At 41.4% G+C, this 19,908-nt stretch overlaps 1 protein-coding gene across 2 annotated transcripts; it reads right to left on the bottom strand.

The window, feature by feature from the left end:
- Window positions 1-23: 23 nt before the first annotated feature.
- Window positions 24-19,636, bottom strand: hrh1 (histamine receptor H1). 2 transcript variants are annotated; one of them, XM_051921500.1, is made up of 3 exons: window positions 19,235-19,636; window positions 3,734-3,797; window positions 24-1,521 (listed from the first exon to the last, which is right to left on the bottom strand). In XM_051921500.1, the coding sequence occupies exons 2-3, from the start codon at window positions 3,744-3,746 to the stop codon at window positions 173-175; spliced, it is 1,362 nt and encodes a 453-aa protein (XP_051777460.1). In that variant the 5' UTR covers window positions 3,747-3,797; window positions 19,235-19,636; the 3' UTR covers window positions 24-172. The 2 variants fall into 2 exon arrangements, with proteins under 2 accessions (XP_051777460.1, XP_028680023.1); XM_028824190.2 differs by lacking the exon at window positions 3,734-3,797.
- Between the last annotated feature and the right edge of the window lie 272 nt (window positions 19,637-19,908).

Here is a 19,908-nt window from a genome sequence, read left to right as displayed (position 1 = left end):
AAAGAAATTAAAGGACTCTTACGTTCTCTGCAGTTTTACATTCAAAGAAAAACATGGCAATAATGGCATATGCCAAAATGACATACTCATACAAATGAAAAAGCATCTTCCTGAGTAACATGCACACACAGTCAACTTGATCTCTGCTAAAGTTAAAATAAGCACAGTGTTCTTAGAATGGAAGGTGAAGGACACTTTTAAAAGTTCTTTTGAAATTTTCATTGCAAAGAGGATAGATAAATGGATTTAATGTTGAATTGATGTATCCAAGCCAAATGGTGAACATGTGTAGGTCATGGTGAACGCATGTCTTACAAAAGGCCATTACCATAAAGGTGACAAAATAAGGAATCCAGCACAGCATGAAGCCAGCCATGATGAAGCCAAGCTGCTTGGCAGCTTTCCGCTCCTTGCGCATATGTAAGCTCTGCAGGTACTGCTTGGAACTTGAGCAAAATCTCTGCCAAGATTGCTTTATATTCTTTCCATTGGCTTGTAGACAGGGCACACCATTATCCATCTCACCCTGCTTCAGGATGCCCTCATCATTACCACCTTCCTCTGGCTCACCCAGCTCAGAAGCTGACCCAGCTTGGGGGCTCTGGTGGTAAGTCATCTCCTTGTTGTTCTCTTGTGTCTGCTGCAAAAGGTCCTCATCCAGTGTCCTGGTATACAAGAACTGCTCCAGACTATATTTTTCCAGCAAATCTGGAGCTGGTCTCTCCTTACACTTGTGTTTTTGCCAAGGAAGCATTTTAAAGCCAGTTTCACTGATGTTCTCTCTCTGCTTGAAATGCTTTCTCACTGCCAAATATATCTGAGCATAGAACCACAACATCATTAGTGAAGGCACATAGAAGTTTAGCACAGCCGTGAGCACCTTAAACCAGGTAACAAATCTAAAGTCTGTGTCACATTTTAGCTCCCTTTCAGGAGCTAGCTCTACATTTGCAAAGGTGCGCCAACCCAAGATAGGAATCATCCAGGTCATTGAGATCAGCCAGGCTGTTGAAATCATGGCACTTGCTCTGGCTCGGGTGCGATATTTTAAGTATCTGAGAGGGTACCGCACTGACCGATATCGGTCTATGCACAAGATGAAAAGGCTGAAAATTGAGGCTGTGCTGGCCACATAGTCCATCACTAGCCAGAACTGACATAGTGGCTGCCCAAGCCTCCACTCTTTTTCCAGTAGGTAGACAATGTTTAGAGGCATAACTGTGGCACCTACCATTAGATCTGCAACAGACAGACTGACAATGTATAGGTTGCCTACAGTATGCAGGGTCCTCTCCTTCTTGACAGCATAAAGCACCAGGATATTCATGACAATTGTTAGCAAAGCGACAGAACCAAGGATCAGGCCAAGCAGGGCATAATTTAATCTGCCATCCTTAGTCTCAGGTTTGAAGGTGCTGTTAGGATAAAAATCCTGGCTTGTAGTGGCTGCCATGTTGTATGGAGCATCTAAAAGGGATGAAATCAAGGGAATGCATGAGGTACACAGTTCAGAGATGAGCCCTGCAACAAAAGAGTAAAAAAAATGTTACAATAGCTACAGAAGCTAAAGATACTGCACCAACCTGTACACTATGAAGAAGACCTAGATGTGCAGTATATTGCTCACAGCTTATGTAACAAATTTAATGTCTGTGTCACACTTTAGCTCTCCATATTACAGTAGCAATAAATAGCTTGTTAAGTTTAAAAAATAAGTTTAGCTGGTGATGTCCTTCCTATGGTGGCCTTAATTAAACAAATGTAAACAGAATGAATCCAATAAACAGAACAGCATAGAAATTTAGGCATGTTATTAATGACTTTTCCAGATCCTTATGTCAAAATTCTAATATGGGTTAAGATCTTAGTGTTCATCTATAACAAAAATAGAATTCTGAATATTGAGGTTATTTAAATGAACACTCCAAATGGTCTGGAAGTTTATTAAACCAAATAAAATACAACTATATAGTATTTATAGCAAAAATTGGCACATCATTACCAAAAGACTTAAAAGAACATTCCACCCACCCTTCTCCCTGATACGTTGGTCAAGAGTCATATCTTTGAGTTAAGAGTCTAAAACCCTGTAAAACGGTTCCACATTGTGGGTTACTTTCTTTTTAATGGAATAATAGATTTAACAACAACTGGATGACTTGACATGGATTATAAAACTCGAGTAACGTGAGATTTTTTTTTCATGGATGTTTTGATATTGTTTGCTGTTTTCAGTGTTGGCCACCACACTCTTACATTGAAGCATTAACCTTATTAGCTGAATTTTTCATGAAAACATGAGATTAAAATGTTTACTGTACCATCACTACAAAGTACATGGGGTAAGTAATATTAAAAAAAAACATTGTGGAGCATTTCTTTAAGAAAAAAATGACAAAATCCACATGGAAATGAATATTAATGATGATGCAAAAAGTATATATTTTTTTAATTATCTCAGGGGTAACGACTTCTACCCCAGGGTTTCCTTAGTGAATAAATCAGTGAGGAGGAGGAGATGAAGTTTATTATGAATGGCAATGAGGCAATTAAAAAAAATATTGGAGAGAATATCAAATACAAAAAAATCATGTTCTTTTATTATTTTCACCCATGGAGATGTCAGTTGCCTGTACAAAACATAAAGAGGTAACAAGAAAGAAATATTTATATCATATTAAATGATTTGTGGGCATTTGAGAATAATGTGCTACTTAGGTTAGAAAGCCAAAAAAAGAATCAAATCACCAGAGCTGGTATTTATCCTACACTCCTCAAAGCAGTTTATCTACTCTTAACATACATCTTTTAGAAGGTACAATAAACCAATGATAAAAAGTTGTATTAATATTGAATATTGCAGGCTTAAAGTCACACATAATGTAGAAAAGCAGCAGTTTAGTATTAACAAACAAACAGTCAGCATATGTTTAGATGAGTTTTTTTTTTTAATGTACTTAAAATTGGCAATGCGTAGCTACAATTCATTGAATCAAGCTTGTTTAGTTAGCTAATAGCTAAGTTGTTCCAGCATCTCATCTAGACACTTTTTAAAAGTGGTCAAGGTTTCTGTTTCAACTACATGTCCTGAATGCATGTCCACAGTATGCATATGGAAAAAAACAAATATTTTTATTAATTTAGAGTGTATTTAAATTTACCTTGATTTAGTTTAGATAAAGTTGTTTAATGTTATAGGAATGGATTAGATCACTATACTTGTATATAAATATTTTAATATATATGTACAAAACAACTTGATAAAATGTTACAGAAACATTAAATAAGTTAGAAAATATTCGTATGGTGTAATATTAATGTGAATGTGGAAACGCAGTAAACTCTCTTTTTAAAGTTGGAGAAATTTTTCATTTTTGTTAATTTGCTTCACATATATTCATAAATATTTTCTGACAAAGACTTAAATTTAGAAATAACCATAACAGAATGTAACTACATATGTTAGTACAGTAAGTAAAATGCATGTTTTTATAGCATTTTAGAAATCCATATAGTTAAAAATAAGAGACTTGCTAGACTTGTGGAGGCAGAAATACCTTTCATATGCACCAGATTCCAATTCAACAGAGGTAAAATTGCATTGATTGATGTACTGTTGTTATTTGTTGACTGTTAAGGGTTTAGGACCCATTGTAGTAAATATTCTTAAAATTTCTGAAAGAAGTAACCAATGGAGCTAAAATCTATGTCAAAGTCTAACATGCGTTCTCACCTGCAATACACATGCAGGTTTTTCAGTAACTTCTCCTGGGGATTTGTTTTACCCACAGCAGGGGCTATCAGACACGTAAAAGAGAAAAACGCACAAGTTGAAATAACCCCTCTTTCAATGAAAGAATAAAAAAATGTAATTGAAGTCACATAGAATATTTCTCTGTTTTAAGATAGACAATTATGTAAATCTAACACTCTTGGAAATAGCTCATCAAAAATGGAATTTCCTTGACAAATTTCTTTAAAGAATATGTGTGCCAGACATAATGGAACTAGAGGGGCACCCATGCCTATAGCCAAGCTAATTTTAGACTGTGATTAGTGACGAACCAGTGATTCAAGCAAAATTAAGTTTGAACCGAATTAAAAAAAAAAAAATGTGAAATGATTTGGAAATTGTAGAAGGATAAGTACTGCTCAGATTAAATAGGCTAAAATCAAACAAAATCACCAGTACCAAATAAAATTTATCTTCGAGTTCTTAAGGAGGTTAGCGAGTAGATATTGTCATAAAGGTTCTATATATGCGCCCAACCTGACACAGACTGACACCGGAGGCATGTATAAAAACCAATAAAGATTTATTTTTCTTCACCTGTGGGGCACGTCTTCCCCATGTCCCACAGGCAGTACACAGTCCCAGAAGCACAACCAAAACAAAAGGCACCCTACTCTTTGCACCACCACGCCTCCTGGCAAGCGTTGTCCTCCTCCTGACTCAGGCTCTTGTAGTGGTGGCTGCTGGACCCTTTTATAGTTCACCTGGAAGGAATGGTGAGGATGCAGGGAGTAGAGTTGGTGAAGGTGGATGAGTTTAAATACTTGGGATCAACAATTCAAAGTAACAGGGATTGTGGAAGAGAAGTGAAAAGAGAGTGCAGGCAGGGTGGAATGGGTGGAGAAGAGTGTCAGGAGTGATTTGTGACAGACAGTTTTCAGCAACAGTGAAAGGGAAGGTCTACAGAACAGTAGTGAGAGCAGCTATGTTATATGGGTTGGAGACGGTAAAAATGACCAGAAAGCAGGAGACAGATCCGGAGGTGGCAGAGTTAAAGATGTTAAGATTTGCATTGGGTGTGACGAGGATGGATAGGATTAGAAATGATTACATTAGAGGGTCAGCACAAGTTGGACGGTTGAGAGACAAAGTCAGGCGAGATTGCATTGGTTTGGACATGTGCAGAGGAGAGATGCTGTGTATTTTGGGAAAGGGATGTTAACGATAGAGGTGCCAGGCAAGAGGAAAAGAGGAAGACCTAAAGGAAGGTTTATGGATGTGGTGAGAGAGGACATGCAGGTGATAGGTGTAACAGAGCAAGATGCAGAAGACAGGACGATATGGAAGAAGATTATCGATCCGCTGTGGTAACCCGTAACAGGAGCAGCCAAAAAAAAAAAGATATTATTACTAAGTGTGTGATATAATCCACGATGAAATGGAACTAAGCACAATTTTTAGAACATGCAGAGTCACTGTTCAGAATATTGTAGACAAAGCAACTGAGTAAGTTGTATTGTTCTTTATTGATAGACATTTATTCAAGTCCATTTGATGAGTCAGTTATAATTTTTAGTGTTGATGCCAATACAGTATCATGATTTGTCAGAAATGTAAATCAATATTGAATTAATCAACTTTAAATCACCTTTATGACATTATCCAACAGTGAAAATGGTGCTGTATCCTGTAATAATACAGAGACCTGCAAAGTGTCAGCGAACCTCAGTACCCCAGTAAATGTACATGCATTCTGCTATCCATGGCTCAATAAAGTTTGACCACTGAGAGGCGAGTTGTTTCATGTGGGAAATATACACAAACAGCTGTACAGCCAGACAGACACTACAGACTGTGGGTGCTTTCATATTTTATTAGAATGCTTATAAATAAGTGGATTAACATGTCCCCTAAAGTTGGAAAAACTACCCTGAAAAGAAACTAGATCTGGTTGTGAGAAATTATGTTTGATAAAAATATCTTTTCAGGTTTACATATAAGAAGGAGAACATACTGGGTACTGAGTAGTAACAAGAAAGAGCACTTTATGAAAAAAAAGCCCAGTTGTTCAGTTACTCATTACTGTCCATCTTCAGTAAGAAGATATGTCGCTGAAAAGGCTAGAAGGATTTTGGAGTATGTAGGAATGGTTTTTAAACTATTTTTAAAAGCTACTGTTTCAGACAGAGTTGCCAGTGATCTGTGAACTTTTTCCAACCTTAAAAAATAAACACAGAAACAGACTCAGCAACAAGCTGAACCTACAGTTGAAGCAGCACTGCGTTTAAAGTTATCAAAACTAGAACCTCCTCATAAAGATAATAATAATAATAATCATAATAATTTATTACATTTATATAGCGCTTTTCTCAGTACTCAAAGCGCTATCCACACAGGGAGGAACCGGGAAGCGAACCCACAATCTTCCACAGTCTTCTTACTGCAAAGCAGCAGCACTACCACTGCGCCACCTGTGAGGACTCAGATACTCAGGAGAAGATACTCAGTGCCATGTAACTTGTGAAATTGTAAGTGACTTTACAATTAAATAGTCATATGTAACTTGTGAGTTGTTTTTCTCTGTCTTTTGATTTGAATTCATATGCAATGGTATAATATTTGTGTTCATAAGAATTATTTATGAACATGAAGATGAATTTGACTCGTCTTGATGTCTAGTAATGCATAATTTTGAGCTTTTTGGGGCACCCCTTATTTTTGGCCCTCTATATCCAAGTAACCCTCATTTTTAGGCCTTTTTTGGGCCATATTTTGTTCAGAAAAATATAACCTTATGATAAAAAAATAAACCAATATGTTTCTTCAGCAAAAATAATAAAAATGCCTTGAAGTTGTGCATGCTACATCAACTGACCCCAAGGTGTTCACCTACTAATGGGATATGAGGGGTCAAAATTACTCCTTTTCACAAAACTTAAAAAAAAAAAAATGGGGATCGGTCCTGTAGATTAAAGTTAGATTCTATATCAGTGGTCTTAGCTCTCCAACAGACTCTTCCATAAGGTTAATAATGAGACATTTCAAATATAGGCACATGAGGTATCGTTTTAGACTATTTCAAGGTCAGGGAGTACAAATATGATGTTATTTTTGATTTTTGATCCATTACTAGGGATCTAGCCCTTTATGGACATCTATCAGAAGATACAAAATGACACATTTCTATTGAAACTGAGAATATTTAGAAATTAAACATTTAAATTGTAGCAAACATTTTAATATTCCAAATATTTAACGCAACTATTCTTGTTAGTTATGTACTTTTACATCATAAAGTAAATCCCATTTCTTATGAACACTCCACATTAGGGTGGTTTACACTAATTCAGTTTTTTTGTAAATTAAATTTACAATTAAAAGTATGGAAATTTCTTTTTACAGTAATCCCTCCTCCATCGCGGGGGTTGCGTTCCAGAGCCACCCGCGAAATAAGAAAATCCGCGAAGTAGAAACCATATGTTTATATGGTTATTTTTATATTGTCATGCTTGGGTCACAGATTTGCGCAGAAACACAGGAGGTTGTAGAGAGACAGGAACATTATTCAAACACTGCAAACAAACATTTGTCTCTTTTTCAAAAGTTTAAACTGTGCTCCATGACAAGACAGAGATGACAGTTCAGTCTCACAATTAAAAGAATGCAAACATATCTTCCTCTTCAAAGGAGCAAACAAATCAATAGTGCTGTTTGGCTTTTAAGTATGCGAAGCACCACGGCACAAAGCTGTTGAAGGCGGCAGCTCACACCCCCTCCGTCAGGAGCAGAGAGAGAGAGAGAGATAGAGAGAGACAGATAAAAAAATCAATACGTGCCCTTCGTGCTTTTAAGTATGCGAAGCACCGTTCAGCATGCCGTTTCAGGAAGCAGCTGCAGCTGCACAAAAGATAGCAACGTGAAGATAATCTTTCAGCATTTTTAGACGAGCGTCCGTATAGTCTAGGTGTGCGAACAGCCCCCCTGCTCACACCCCCCTACGTCAGCGCAAGAGAGAGAGAGAGAAAGTAAGTTGGGTAGCTTCTCAGCCATCTGCCAATAGCGTCCCTTGTATGAAATCAACTGGGCAAACCAACTGAGGAAGCATGTACCAGAAATTAAAAGACCCATTGTCCGCAGAAACCCGCGAAGCAGCGAAAAATCCGCGATATATATTTAAATATGCTTACATATAAAATCCGCGATGGAGTGAAGCCGCGAAAGGCGAAGCGCGATATAGCGAGGGATTACTGTATTCTGTTTCAAACCATACTTCTGTGGTATCTCACATACATAAGAGAAATTAAAATACACATCCCACATAAATGTTTTCATTTGCAAACATTAATAAGTTGAGCTGACACAATAATAATAGTAATTACTTCAACTTACTATTGTAAATAATTTGGACTTTATTTAATTAATTCACTGATAAAAAATAAAAATAATGTTGTGGTAACTTAATTAAGTTGGCCGAGTTATATGATTTCTTTCTATCCTCATTTGAAATGGGGTGTTGAACTTGCCACACACTTAATATGTCTGCCCAAGCTCACAGCATGTTTCTTGCTGGCTGAGTAACACTATCTGTAATGCATAAACACTCACTTGGAGTAAGTAATTCTCTATTTATAAACCTATTCTTATGATCAAAGTGATGTCTGCACACAAGCTTTGGTTTGTGATATAACAGAAAACATTTTATGTTGATGTCACAATTTAACTTGAAAACGGTAACAAGTAATGAGATAAAAGTATTTGGAGTAACTGTTTGTGAAATGTTGTCAACTTACAAATATGATACTGCTATTTATATTTACTAAGTACATTGTACGTAAAGGGGCAACCCAGTAGCACTGCTGCTTCACAATAAGGAGACAAGGGTTTTTGTCCTAGGTGCTCCCTGTGTAGACTTTGAATGTTCTCCCCATGTACATGTGGGAGTCTTCCTACAGTCCAAAGGCATGCACTGCATTTGTGTGTTCACCCTGTGGTGTGCTGACTTGGCATCCTGTTGAGGGGTTTTCCTGCCTGCGTCCATTGATTGCTGGGATAGGCTCCAGATGCCCAGTTACCCCACCCTGGATATGCAGGTTAAGAAAATGAATGGATGGATGATGCTTAAAGTACCTTTAAAAACTGATAAAAAGGTGCTTTGAAACAACTTATTTTTTTTGTGTAGCCAACTTAAAATAATTTTGTACTGCTAATTATTAAGTACATGGTAATTAAAAATATTTTTAAAGGAAAAGCTAATTCACCTTACTCATTGAAGTATGTTGGATCTACTTAATTTTTTACAGAAGCTGACATAACTTTGAAATTGAATTGCAAACTGTTGTGTTCATATTTTTGTTGACAATTTTGTTTTTAGGGTGTGAGGGAGATAGGTTAAAGAAATACAGTAACACCTTTAGCTGTGTCTAGTAAGAAATCAGTATGTAACAAATTATGACCTAAAAATAGTGGTACTTCAAAACATTTTAATTCCTGGAAATGGTATGCCAAGAAGAAAAAATTGAGAACCACTGGTCTAGAGGTATCAAATGACATTTTTCATATAGATGTCAATAGTCTGCTATAATTAAGCATTTGCTTTGATGAATAGAACTACTGCTGAATAGTCTCACAAGCCATAGCGACAAAGACTACACTGACAGGACTTCTTCCTAAAACACCAGTCCCCAATTTTTCCAGCCCATGCATTTTAAACCACCCCCAGGGATTCAGGGAGAGAGCAAAAACATACCAAACCAAAGATATGATGCTGAGAGAAAATAAAAAGCTAAAAGTTCTGCTATCCATTCAGGAGCTTAGTAGTACAAGGTAACTGAAGCTTAGTAATTAATTTGCACATAGTAATAATGAGCACTGAGACAGTGGGGACAGACAGACAAACATACGTAGACCACTGCAGCTACTGGGCTCCACGCGTTTATGAAGTGTCTCTGTCTGTCATTTTAACTCTTGCATCTCTATATGACATAACAACAGCAAATAGAGTTTAGATAAGCACTGTGATGTATGGATACACGTGTTGAAATGCTGTGGCTATTTTGTCATGGTATGTGTACATTTACAATTAAGACAGTAATGTTAAATTTCTTTAGTTATTCGTTTAGACATACAGTCAGAAGGTGGATGTTGTGCAGCCTCATCTGTGCATCTACTGATGCTGTTGGGCAGATTCAAGTGTTTTGAGTACTGAAATTTGCATCTCCTGTGGCTCTCCTTATTAGCTCTCTTAACAACAATCCTTTTAACAGCATGTGACACATCATTTACTTTAAATGCTCTGAAATTAACACAAAGAGCACACATAAAGGTTTGGGGTAGCCACCCCATATACTTTGCAAGCAAGTTGAAAATAACTTATCACACTGTACATATGGGAGGCAGCTAGAGGGCTCAAATAATAGTAGTACCATGCCAGACCAAGGGATGACAAGCTGCACTAACTTTCTCTCTCCGTCCTCTGCAAACTATCCTCTGGAAATCCCACTAGGCACTGGCACAATTGATGACGTCACTTCCGGTCTCGGAAGACGCCACTTCCGGCACCGGTGCTCCAGCTGACATCACTTCCGGTCTCGATGACATCACTTCCAGTTCCAGTCCAGATGACGTCACTTCCGGTCATGGCCTTTAAAGCCGCCATTTTACCTAACTCAAATCATTTGTTTTGGACTCCAATCCGTAAACAACTCAACAAAAATAACCATTTTGCAACCAAGGCATAATATACGGGTGGCTGCCCCAAACCTTTTTGATATTTGTGGACTGTTATTGTGACAGTGGCGTAGTCGGCAGGATGCAAGCCCAGAAGAAACCGAGACAGGACCTGAAAATATACCAGGTGGGAGAGTACTGGGGTAGAGTTTCCGAGTGGGGGGGTTCGTCCCATGGTCCAGAAAGACCCGGTTCAGACTCCGCTCCCAAAATATATGTCTGGGCTATCTACAAGGGAGACTATAGGAGAGACACACAGGAGTGGGCTGGCTCCTATGGGGGAAGTGAAGGGGGCTTATAATGTTCTCTCGGTGGAGAGAGCTGTCCCCCCACTAGGGTTAAGACCCTAGCAAAATGTGGGGCATCCCCAGACCAGCAGGTGAGAAGAATAAATAACTGGACCTTTGACCCAAAGCAGCTGGCCCAGGAGCAAGCCTTTGCTCTCTGGAAGAAGGTAGCACTATGGCTAAGGCCAACTGAATGCTCTACGGTCCAGATAGTACAGCAGGTCGCCTGCTTTCTCCTGCTCACAAATCTTCCTGAACATTTCACCCAGCCGGTTTGTGGAGACTTTCAAAACATAGATGAGGTCATCCAGCTCATAGAAACATCTAGGACAGCCTCGCAATCTGGGAGTACAGAATGGTCCTTTAGCAGACACTATCGGGATTACATCCCACAAAATCTGCCTCTCCCTTATGAACCGGAGCCTATTCTGATGTCCCCGGATCCACGGGCGGGCAAACCACTCGGAGATGAGGAGGAATGCAGTTGGAGGGAGAAGGGGTAGTTGTGTGCACTTATAAACCCCCTGATGACATCAAATACAGGAGTAATGAACCTTAATGGTTTAAAGTCGATGCCCTTTTCGACTCCGGCAGCAGCATTTCAATTGTTGATCGCTGATATATACTACCATGACAACGGGTGAAAATAAAGATCAGTATTACTTGTATACACAGAGAAATCCGACAATATAAAACTGCCCTATGTTTCATCAGCCATGGAGGATCGCTAAGGAAATTCCCCATAGTGGTCCTCCTGAATCCACCTTTTTCAGTGATTCTAGGGCGGGACTGGTCTGACAATAAATGCGGTGTACTACTGACTACCCCTAATCAAAATTTAGGCCTGGTTATAGACAGCAATGACCTGAATCAAGCTGTCTCCACGCCGTGTAAACAGCCAGCGGAGAGAAATACAGAAGCCCAAGAGGTGGATGAGGAGATGCCTGGGCCGTCGCATGCTGATACGTCATTCACCTGTGCCTCGACAAGCCGGGAGTATCTCCCATCCCTTGAGGTCAGACTCTCTCTCCGAGATGCAGTTTCCATTTAATGAAACACTGGCTTCTTTCAAAAGGGAGCAGTAGAATGACGAACCCCTTAAATTTGCTAAAAATGCAGTTGTACTAGTCAATGGCCAACACACTCATCAGCCCATGCCACGAGGACCTCACTTTGTAATCGAGAATGATCTGTTGTATCGGGTTGCAGAGCATGAGGGAGAGGTGCAGAAGCTGTTGTTAATACCAAGAACCCACCGGTGGCAGTTCTGTAAATTGGCACACGCCTACCTCCTAGGAGGCCATTTGGGTGCTGAAAAAACATTAGAGCATATTAAGCTGAGATTCTGTTGGCTAGGAATTAATGAGGAGGTTCGCCGTTTTTGTATCTCATGCCCAGATTGTCAATTGCAGCAAATTCCTAGGAGGGACCGAGCTCCTCTCGTTCCCCATCCCCAATTGATGTCCCCTTTGAACGGATTGGGGTCAATATTGTAGGACCCCTGGAGCCCTCATCCCAAGGACACAAATATATATTACTTCTCGTGGATTACGCGGCCTGATGCCCAGAATCTTTTCCTTTGCACTCAGCCACGTCAAAAGCTATTGCACAGGAACTTGTTGAGATCTTTGCACGAGTCGGCATCCCTGAGGAGGTCCTTACGGATCAAAGGATGCCTTTCACCTCGGAGACGTTCAGGGAGGCGGCCAAGTCACTTAAAATAAAGCACTTAAAAACTGTGATGTATCATCCTCAAACCGACAGTCTAGTCAAGAGGTTTAATCAGACTGTCAAGCAAAAGCTTTGCAAGGTGGTCAGCATGGACAATTATTATATGGACAACAACCTTGGGGAATATTGGATATTTTAAAAGAAGGTTGGGAAGGAGAGGCTCTTTCCTCTGCCAATATATTAAAATATATTGCACAATTACGCAATCGATTTGGAAAAATTATACCCATTTTAAAAACTACCATGGAAGAGGAGCAAGCAGCACAGGCCCACTATTATAACCGTGGTACGACTCTCTGAGACTTCCATCCAGGGGATTGGGTCATGATTTTAGTTCCTACCTCCCACTCTAAGTTGCTAGCCCATTGGCAGGGCCCCTATAAAGTTAAGTAGAAGAAAGGACTTGTCGATTATTTGGTGAAACAACCCAATCGTCAACTGAGCAAGCGGGTATATCATATAAACTTGCTGAACCCGTGGAAGGAAAGGGATCCCAGTCTGTCCTCCGCTCAGCCCTGCTCTTTCTTTGCTCAGACAAATATCCTTTAGTACTGAATTAAATTCCAGACAGAGATGGGAGCTTGAAGCAGCTATCCTGTCTGTCCCGGAGGTAGTGAGCAAGAAGCCAGGTAGGACCCCTCTGATTGCGCATGACATTGTGACTGAGCCCGGGGTTATTGTTCCAGAGCGCCCCTATCATCTTCCCGAGGCAAAAAAAGCAGAGGTGGATCTTGAAACCAAGTGCATGCTGGAACTAGGCGTTATTGAGGAAAGTTATAGTCCCTTTTCCAGTCTGATAGTCTTGGTTAGTAAGTCTGACGGGAGTTGGAGGTTTTGCAATGACTTCCGTCGGCTTAATCAAATCTCCCAATTTGATGCATATCCCATGCCTTGAGTGGACGACCTCCTTGAGAGGCTAGGACAGGGAAATTATTTGACCACCCTTGACATAACGAAGCGGTACTGGCAGGTTCCTTTAACGGACTTCGCTAAGGTTAACACCGCGTTTAGCACCCCTAGTCGACACTGGCAATATTGTGTCCTTCCATTTGGGTTACATGGGGCTCCTGCAACTTTCCAGCGTCTGGTGGATAAAGTGCTCCAGCCCCATAATGTGTTTAGTGCTGCCTACTTGGATGACATTGTCATTTATTCCAGCACATGGAAGGAACACATAGAGCAAGTCCAAGCGGTATTACGAACGCTAGGTGAAGCCGGGCTTCGGATCAATCCAAAAAAATGCTTTTTTGGGTTGAAGGAAGCTAAATATTTAGGCTACCTGGTGGGTTGGGGTATCATTAAGCTGCAGTGTTCAAAAGTTGATACCATATTGAAGTGGCCCCATCCGCGAAACAAGCGGCAAGTCCAAGCATTTCTCAGATTATCCGGGTATTACCACTGGTTTGTACCTCGGTTTTCGAGCGGCACCCTTGAGTGATTTAACAAAGAAGAGGGCTCCTAACAACGTGGTATGGACTGATATGACTGACGCTGCATTTTGTGACTTAAAACAGGCCCTTACATCAGCACCAGTCTTGAAAGCACCTAACTTTTTAATCCCTTTCATTCTCTAGATGGACGCTTCGGACACAGGCCTAGTTGCCGTACTGAGCCAGAGCGTCAATGGTGTTGAACACCCCGTTATGTACCTGAGCTGGAAGCTTTTGGATCGGGAGACCAGGTATGCGGTGGTGGAAAGGGAAGCCCTTGCAATTAAATGGGCGATTGTGCAGTTGAGGTACTTCCTCTTGGGCCGTGAATTCACTCTTGTTACGGATCATACACCCCTGCAGTGGATGGCCCTATACAAGGAGTCGAATCCGTGTCTCACCAGGTGGTTTATTGACCTCCAACTGTATGTTTTCGCTTATTCATTGTAAGGGTTCTGTCCACGCCAACGCCGATTCCCTTTCTCATGTTCACAACCTCTCAGAGCCGCCCAACCCAATGGGTCTGGGCTGAGTGGGGGGGGGGCCTTGTCACACATATGCGCATGGGAGGCAGCTAGATGGCTTAAATAATAGTAGTACCATGCCAGACAAGGGGGTGGCGAGCTGCACTAACTTTCTCTCTCCATCCTCTGCAGACTATCCTTGAGAAATTCCACTAGGTACTGGCGCCATTGTGGCATGGTGGTACAGCTAACATCACTTCCAGTTTCGGGGCAGATGACGTCACTTCCAGTCACAGCCTTTAAAGCTGCTATTTTACATAACTCAAATCAGTTCTGTTTTGGACTCCAACCTGTAAACAACTCAACAAATATAACCATTTTGCAGCCAAGACATAATATACAGGTGGCTGCTTCAAACCTTTTTGATGTCTGTAGACTGTTAGGCCTCGTTTATACGTCACGCCCAGAACGCGCACACGCCCACATCATGGCTGCCACACATTCCTAGCGTTCATTTGACGTGTCCTCTGAGCAGGTCCTCAGAAATTAACGCGACATGTGCGCGAGTTGCAGTACCAGCAAAAAGTTGGGGGGCGCAGTGTGATAAAAATTGGAATGTGACGTCAGAGTCTCTGTTTACTATCTACATGTGACAGAAAGCCTCTATGCGGATCCTACGGGATCGATGTGCACGCTTCGATGTTTGATGAATGGTTCGATGTGGTGAAGCAACATGCCAACATACAGATGCATTTGTGGTGCTTTTATATTCAAGCGTCGCATATTCCCCAAAGTAATGACACAATACATTTTAAAAGTCTCTTATACAACCTTTTGTGCCGTCTTTTTTTTTTCAGCTTCACAACAGCAACATAATGTACAGCGCTGTATTTGAGCCACGGAGAAAAACAATTAAGGACATGGTGAAAACATATATTTTGTGATTAAAGTGGAAATTTCGGTTTTAATCTCGAAATGTCCACTTTAACCTCGTAGTTTACTTTATCATTAAAGCAGACCGTCATCATCCCAGTTTTTAATTGCTATGAGCTTCTTGGACCTGACAGCAGCAGCAAGCAGCAATAGATCACCACACATAACACATTAAATGTATGATATTCCAACTCTCTGCACATTTAGAATCCTAAAATTTATACTTGATATCACTTTCATGGTGAAATGCATTAAAGTATGTACGTTACATTTTACAGATAAATTGTTAATTTCGTTTAAATAATGAATATTGTTAATAATTACACACATGGGGGTGACACGGTGGCGGAGCGGTAGCACTGCTGTCTCGCAGGGAGTCACGTCGCTGGTATTCCCTGCTTGGAGTGTACATGTTTTCCTGCTGGGTTTCCACACTGTGCCCCGATTTCCTTCCAAAGATATGCAGATTTGGCGATGCTAAAATGACTCCAGTGTATGTGTGTGCTTGTATTCACCTTGTGATGAGCTGAGCGGCCCCGTCCAGGGATTGTTTCTGCCTTGTGCCCAATGCTAACTGGAATTGACACATCCCTGGATTGATGGATTTAATAATTAAACATCTTTTTCAGAAATATTGCGGTAAGGTGTCATCTGAATTTAATGGGTGTTCCAGGCAATTCACAACACACAGAAGTCGAACCTGTTCTCACCATGATAATATATCGCACTGCCACCTGCTGGATTCCTTCAAATTTACATAAAGTACGCGCACAAGTATAAACAGTAAAACGCTAGTGTAGCAGGAGCGTCCGCTGCAGCATGCATCGCATCGCGTGAACTATAAACCCGGCTTTATTGTGGTAGTCTTTACAGTCTGTATTCAAAACAGAACTGAATACAATAAACAAGATGGCAGTTATATGGTGACTTGGCAGGAAGGGGTGGGTCCAGAGGAACAGGAACCAGAAGTGACTTCAGAGGACTTCAGTTAAATCTGCTGGTCTACAGAGGGAAAAACAGAGAAAGGATCAGTGGACATTGCCAGCCCCTGGTTTGGTGGGTAAGTACAATTATTCAAACACATAAGCTGTCTCCAATGCGCATGTGTGCGACACGGCCCCCCTGAACCCAGACCCGTTGGGTCATGTGGCCTGAACTGAGAGGTCGTGAACCTATGACAAAACATTGGCGTTGGCATGGATAGGGCCCAGATGATGTAGGACAGTAAACCGGTAAGGCTGGAGGTCCAAAAACCATCTTGTCACTTGTGGGTTCAATTCCCTGTGAACCGCCATCCACCGTAAAGGTGCATGATTGGTGACAAGGGCAAACTCACCGCCTAGTAGGTAATACCTCAGCTAAGTAACTGCCCACATGATCTCCAGATCTTCATGCTCCAATGCTACATATCTTGTTTCTCGGTACGACAGTTTCTGGATCAGGATAATGGCGTGGTGTTCAACGCCATCTACGCTTTGGCTAAGCACTGCCTCAAGGCCTGTGTTTGAAGTGTCAGTCTTGCGGATAAATGGCAAAGAAATGTTAGAAGCCATTAAGATAGGTGCTGAAGGGACTGCTTCAGGTTACTAATGCAACTTATGCCTTTGAATCCCATGCCACAATGTTTGAGTGCTGCCCTCTCAAAGAAACAAGGTACAAACCAGCGGAAGTAACCGGCTAACCCCATGAAGGCCTGGACCTGCCTCTTTGTCTTCAGTTGGGGCCATTTGACTATTTGGCCTCAGTTAATCAAAAGTGACATTTGCTTGAATTTATCTGTAGCCCAGCCTCACCTAGTGTATGGAGCAGAGCACAGACCTACTGTTGGTTTTCTTTCCATGTGCTGGAATAGATGATGACATCATCCAGGTAGGCTGAACTTTGTGTTCTTAGCACTCTATCCACCAAATATTGTAAAGTAGCTGGTGCACCATGTAACCCTAATGGAAGGATGTGATACTGCCAGTGTCCAGTAGGGGTGCTAAACACTGTCTTAACCTTGGCAGAGTCTGTTAAAGGAACCTGCCAAAACCTTTTTTTCATGTCAGGAGTGGTCAAGTATTTTGCCTTAACAAGATGTTCAAGGAGGTCATCCACTTGCTGTGATGACGCCAGTCCCCTACAGACTCCGTCTTCCCACTTGGGAGTGTGTTGAACCAACACCGTTGATAGTTATGATGATGAGCTGACAAATGAGGACAAATCTCATTGACGCCAGGGGATGGTGTAAAATGCTCACGTGCTTTTATTAAAAAAAACAAAAAAAAAAAAAAAACAATCCAACACAAAAGTAAAACCAAAATGTCCCTTGTGCACTGTTAAAAAAAACAAAACCATAAAATCAGTGAAACGTGGAGATAAAATCCATAATAAATAAATCTGTTAAAATAGAGGTTAAAATGCAGTCTCTCTTCACCCAATCATGGCCCACCACCTTCTGTCTCCCCGGCTCACCCATCACAGGGGTTGCTGGCAGAGCCTCTGTAGCACAAACTCCTTCCTGCCGACCCCCGTCTTGGCTGCCACCACACTGCATAGCCAGACCATCCGAGGTCGGCACACCTCCCATCTTCCTTCGCGCTCATGCAGTTGCTCCTTGGATCCATTGGGAGATCATATGTCTCACTCACCCCTCTCTACAAGCTTATTAAGTGGAGCGAACCAGTCCCTAGAGCGCCTCAGCCTGCACTCTGTTCTGGAGCCCCAGCTCGAGCTGCCTTCTCAAAACAGGTGGCCCGATTGTCTCTCTCTGACTGCCCTTCACCATCTATTAACCTCCATCATCCGTCCTGTTCTTTCCCCTCTCTCTCTTTTACATCTCTCATCCCTCTTTTATGTTCTTTTACATCTTTTATATCTCTCTCTCCCTTTGTGTCGGCCCATATATAAACACACGTCTCCATGGGTGCAGCGCCTTAATCACCCGCCACAGGAAACCAATGACGCAATTGAGAACGATCGCATCAGCATGTGCAGGTGCAACTCGCCCCAACTACCTCATTAACTCCCCGCGGCTGTGCAATCGCGCCCATGGAGACTGACACGGCTTTATGAATTTAAAACAAGGCCATATTTTATTGTAGCCGCGGACCAGCTATACCACACTTGCGGCATCAGATATGCATCAAATTGGGAAACCTGATTCAGCCAACAGAAGTCATTGCAAAACTTTCAACTTCCATCTGCTTTGGGAACCAAGACAATGGGACTGGACCAGGGACTATGACTCCAGGATACGCTTGATTTTAAGTTCCACCTCAACTTGTTTTGCCACCAGAAGTTGATATGGGCTTTCTCAGATAATCACCCTGAGTTCAGTCACAATGTCATGCTTAACCAAAGAGGTCTGTCCAGGTTTCTCGCTCACCATCTCTGGGACAGACAGGATAACTGGTTCCAGCTCCTGCCTCCCTTTGTTGCTCAAGTGTGTCTATTAAGGCCTCCATATTTTTAAATTCTTGCCTCTGGAACAGCCGGGTGAGGAAGTTGGAGAGGGCATTCACCAAGTTGTCACAGGCCAGTTGTTCCACGACTTTCTTCAAGTTGTTTATGTCTGGCCTTAACCATCTTCCCACTTTGCCTCATAGGTCAAAGGCCTGAGAATGTGATGGTTTCCAGGTCAAATTTCCACTCTCTACAAAGCCTTGCCTGCTGGTCTGGGGAGAAGCTATACCTTTTCAACACCTTGGCTTTTAGTTCATCATAATTGGAGGTGGCCTGCTCATCAAGGTCATAGTAAGTCTGCTGCACTTCGCCCTTCAAGAACAGTGCTAGTATGTTGGCCCACTCCACTCGCTTCCAATGGTGTTGAGTGGCTGTACGCACCAAGATAGGAAAATATGATTCAATATCATCGTTATTTTGTACTAGTAATAATACTTTGTACGGAGCCCGTGATTGGTCCTGTTGGAGAGCAAGATGTTTATGCACCTCATTCTCGGTGAGCTGTGTCCTCTGTTCATTGATCTGGAACCACAAGGACTGGATCTCTGCTGCCATGTTGATAATAATGGTAGAAATGTCTTGCTGTTTAGTAATTTTCCAGCAAAATCCTGCCAACTACGTCATTGTGAAATTAACACAAAAAGCACAGATAAAGATTTGGGGTAGCTACCCCGTATACTTGGTAAGCACGTTGAAAATAACAGTCTTTACAAACAAAGTTCAAAACAAAACTGAATACAATTAACAAGATGGCAGATATATTGTGAGTTGGCAGGAAGGGGCGGGTACAGAGCCACTTGAACCGTAGGTGATGTCAGCAGACCCAGGAGCAACATTAGCAAAACCAGAAGTGACATCAGGGGACTCACATTCAGTCTGCTGATCTACAGAGGGATAAACAGATAAAGGATTAGTGGACAGAGCCAACTGCTGGGTCGGCAGGTAAGGACAATGCATATTTTGCAGTTCATATTTTTACTAATATAACTGCCATTTCTTTTGAGCTTTCATTGACTCTTACATTGTCATCACAATGCTGAAAATCAGAACCTAAACACGGGCCCTGCAGCAACACATCATTCACATTTACCATTCCTCCAATTACGTCTTCAAATGCCATTGTTTCTTCCCTTGCATCAGGTTATGTTCATCTTTAAAAT

This window comes from Erpetoichthys calabaricus, chromosome 18, assembly GCF_900747795.2.
Source record: "Erpetoichthys calabaricus chromosome 18, fErpCal1.3, whole genome shotgun sequence".
Classification (NCBI taxonomy): domain Eukaryota; kingdom Metazoa; phylum Chordata; class Cladistia; order Polypteriformes; family Polypteridae; genus Erpetoichthys; species Erpetoichthys calabaricus.
Note: the sequence above shows the minus strand (reverse complement) of the source record. Positions and strands in the feature narration are given on the sequence as shown.